The sequence below is a fragment of the Apaloderma vittatum genome, unplaced genomic scaffold, assembly GCF_000703405.1.
Source record: "Apaloderma vittatum isolate BGI_N311 unplaced genomic scaffold, ASM70340v1 scaffold15361, whole genome shotgun sequence".
In the NCBI taxonomy this organism is placed as follows: Eukaryota; Metazoa; Chordata; class Aves; order Trogoniformes; family Trogonidae; genus Apaloderma; species Apaloderma vittatum.
Genome location: NW_009697500.1, coordinates 49447 through 53590, shown reverse-complemented (window position 1 = coordinate 53590; position 4144 = coordinate 49447). Strand labels below are relative to the sequence as shown.

Genomic DNA, 4144 nt, shown 5'->3' with positions numbered 1-4144 from the left:
TATCTACTCTAATACTTGAATGCCCTCTTGGCAGAAAAAAACCCCAAATTAAAATGCTTCTGTATATCTATTCGGAATTTCCTCTGTCTCAACTCATGCCAAAACATATGTCACAGAATTGTTTCCTCTACTCTTCCATCAGATCCATCAGTTAGCAGTGAGATAAACAAAAATTTGCTTTCCCGTGCCTGGATAAAGCACACATTCTGCCAAACTCGAGAGTTTCACAAGTCACAAACACCACAGCACAGGAGCGGCAGGGTTGTCAGACCCACCAGGAAAATTGCTAAGCTATTATTCCAAAACGGAACAGGTTTGTTCTGCCATCAGTAATATCTTTTATGCACTTACACTGTCATCTTAAATGGAGGCTAACTAATACATAACTGATTTAATTTTCAGTAAGATCCAAGAAAGGCATACATGTACCCAGGGAAACTTCTGCTGCTTGAGACCAAAAGGAACTGAAGTCAAGCTAAAAGCACATGTTGCCACTGAAATGGCAAGGAAACAGCAAATCTTTACCAGTCCCCTTGGAAATTAAGGAGACCGCAGGAGAATAATGCTTGATATATTTTCAAAAAGAATCAAACCTTTTTTGCATTGAGACTTGGTGACATCTTCTAGTGCTGCCACTCAGGTTAAGGAGAAACGGTGTCCATCCGAAGCCTCAAGTCAATACTGTAAGACAGAAGACTTTATCTCTAATTCAAAACCTCCAGATGAAGAGAAAATCCACAGACTTGTTTCTGAACATTTTTCTCCTCTAGCATGTAAACCTCTCTAAAAAAACCCCAGCTCGATGCTAGAAGCCTACTGCAAACACAGCAAGAAAGCTCCTGTTCTCCAACGCATCCATAAAACGATGGTGCTTTGATAGAGAATAAGCTCGACATCCGAATCCCCTTAATCTAGCTCAACAGGCAGAGAGACTAGATACCTTTTACAATCTTGATGCTTTTAAGAGACGTGTCTAAAGTTTCTATCCCTATCGCAAAAGCAAACTAGTTCAACCCACAATATAAGGGAGATAAGGTCACCAAAAGAAACAGTATAAAATCTAATTTATTTTCTTGGCATTGTTGCAGCGAATTGCACAGCAGAAGAATTAAGGGTCCTTTGTAAGCATCCTAACTTCCTGGAGAAATGCACCATTTCTTTTACTAAATCTACCTCCTTAACCTCTTTGTTGCAAAGTGTCAGCAGCGTATCAGTGCCGGGGAGAGTGACTAACACACAGAAGCCGCTCGGCGAGCTATCGGGAGTCCAATCTGGAGTTCACCTACACGTTAACTCCTACCGCTAATTCATCATCCCAGCACCCGACAGCTAGGCTGATTGTGAGCCTTACAGGACAATAAGGGTCTCGGCTGACCACCAAAAATCAGCCCAAGGGAGGAGGGGTTGATGGGCACGGGCCTGGAGAAGGCCTAAGATAAGTGCTGGCTGTCAGTGCAAGGACAAAGAAGGGCAGGCCCTGGGGAGAGAAAGGAGATAAAAAAAAAATCTCGACAACTGCTTTATCTGATGAGGGTTATGGCTAATTAATTATAAACTCAATTACCTAACCCTTACTTCAGCAGTCTCTATTCATTAAGAGATAAAACCTGACTGACTGCTAACTTTCTCTTGCACACACGCACGCCCAGCACGCTTACTTTGGATTTGCACACTTTAGCGCACAATCCCTTAAAAAAGATCTCCAGAAGCCTTCACACCTGTCAACTTTGTGCCGGCAGGATGGAAGATTTCTCCTTTTTTTTTCCCCCTACCACCCAAAGCACCCTCTGTCGCATAATGGGAGGGCCAGGCCTCCATGCTGTGCATTGGCATTTAAAAGCAAAAAACCAGACATTAAACAATAGACATTATGGACATCAAAGCCCCTTTTCACAGCCAAGTTTCTGCCACCCTGGGCGCTTCTGATCTAGTTCCACATTTTAAATTGAGCTTTTAATTTTGGGTGCTAAAAGTTTGGCAGTGCAGCTCGCTAAACTAAACATTATTCTCCCCAAGTTCGAAGGTAGCCAGCGAAAATGAATTGCATTAAGGAATGAACTCTAAGTACCCTTAGCCAAGGTAACGCTTGCTAATAATCCAAACTGAATTTTGCATGTAGCGCATTAAAACTTTCTGTTTTATCGCTATTCAGATTCCACCCACATTCCTGTGGTGCTCGGCCTCTCCTCCAGCTTAAGCTCTTGCCCCCTTGCGTCGCACTTGACACGAGCTCAAACAGCCTCGCAGAATCAATCCTGGCCATTAAAAGAAGGCTCCTCTTAATCTCTTCCCAAAGACTGCAGACCTGTCTTGCTCCCACCTTTTGAATAGACAGATATTCTCAAATCCCTGTTTCGCTCTGGTTGCCCTCTGCTCCAGCTTTTCCAATTCTACAGGATAATGTTTTTTCCATACTTTATATGAGAGTTTCATATATATATATGTGTGCGTGTGTATATATCTGTACCTATCTATCTATATGAAATAACAGGGTGATCACACCCACGTGGCATTTCACGTCATCTCGGGACTTTTTCAAAGAATAATTTATTTCCATATGAAGAATGAAGGAACACAAGTTTGTGTCTGTTTCTTACACTAAGTCCTGTTTCCAATTACTGTAGAATCTATTTATGATATGACATTTTGGTTCATTCAAGATGTACAGTCTTTTAAGTAATTGTTTTCATACTTTGCAGATACTACTGAAATAAGAACATCATAGTAAAATAATTAGGCCAGCAAATACACAGTATGCAAGTTCTTCACTGCAAAGACATGATTATATGATCATATTTAAAATTAGTATTTTGGTATGTTTTGGACTTGAATTCATGTAGTCAAATGGTTAATTTCACTCCTATGATGCTTAAATGCGCTTACGAGTTTTTCTGAAACTTGCTCCTCTATCTGGTTCCCTCCCTCTTGTCTTGCTGATACCTGACCGAGACCTTCAGTATATACCAGCTTGGTCAGTTCAATCGTTGCAGAATTTCCTAAGTTTGTATAACAACAGATATTATCTTCTCAAAACGTATTTTTTCACTCCATAATTTAAAACCTTTAATTCAGATTTCGTGTCTAATGATCTTAGAGCACATCACATGGACAAATTCAACTGTAACTAAAGGCTGTCTGCTCTGATAGAGCCCTAAAAAATTTCAGATGTAAAATTCTTGAACACCATAATCACCTTTAGTAGCCACGTCAACTTTGGCTAGATTTTAAATAAAATGTCAAACAACCATATAGTCTTCTTTCCATCCTGAGCTTCTATGTCTATTATGAATATCAATTCCATACTTTCCCTCACCATAACCAATTTTAAATCCTATTATTATTTTAGTATTTCATATTACTTCTTTGCTCCCCTTCTGTACTAAGTTGAAAAGCTTATTCCATATTTTTATGGTCAACTACTTTCCCCTGAAATCTGTAAATCTTTTTCAGGCAATAGTTTTAAAGCTTGTCATGTGAATATTACAGGTGATCAGCTCCTCTAGTTCTTTTAAACTTCCAGTCTTTTTCACCTGATGGTATATACAACATTGCAAGAATGCCCATGTCTGAACACTCTGTGTCATCTCTACTCACTTTGACTAACAATTCTGAGGTTATTCCAACATGTTCCATTAATGAGTTATTTTAAATCCATCCCACTCTCTTCAGCTCTCACTTCGTTCTTCACCCATAAATGCGATTACAGGTGATTACTATATATTAGATAAAACCAGAGTTCCCTATATTCTGAAAGATCTGTACTGGGTTTATTGGAAGTTACGTATCTGAAGTTGCCTAGGTAGGTGACAACTCTGGTCAAATCCCAAGCTTAAGCTGTTATGAAGGCAGACGCACCCATCATCTTGCTTTTCCTCCCCGTAACTCTAACAAATTCATGAAATCCCTAATCAGCAGAAAGCAAAGGAACGAGCACGTGCTAGGCAACAAAATCCAGAACAACTCATTTGCTTTTAAGCTCTGTTCCACCATATTTCTTCTTCTCTTCTGGAACCCCTAAACCCCTTGCCATTTTGATACAAGCACCTCCAGTACCTGAATCCAGTTGTGTTCTGACTTCACTTTTCACTAACATGTATGGAGAAGTTTATTGCTCTCCCTTCATTCAGTTTGGCAAGTTCTTGCA

At 39.9% G+C, this 4144-nt stretch overlaps 1 protein-coding gene across 1 annotated transcript in view; it reads right to left on the bottom strand.

Annotated features, from left to right (window-relative positions):
- Positions 1 to 1347: 1347 nt before the first annotated feature.
- LOC104280104 (arf-GAP with GTPase, ANK repeat and PH domain-containing protein 1-like) overlaps positions 1348 to 4144 on the bottom strand; it is a gene marked incomplete at its 5' end in the record, with an annotated part of 37357 nt that continues 34560 nt past the window's right edge. Inside the window, 2 exon segments of the mRNA XM_009877658.1 lie at positions 1348 to 1422; positions 1424 to 1477. Coding sequence (XP_009875960.1) covers positions 1348 to 1422; positions 1424 to 1477 — 129 coding nt within the window.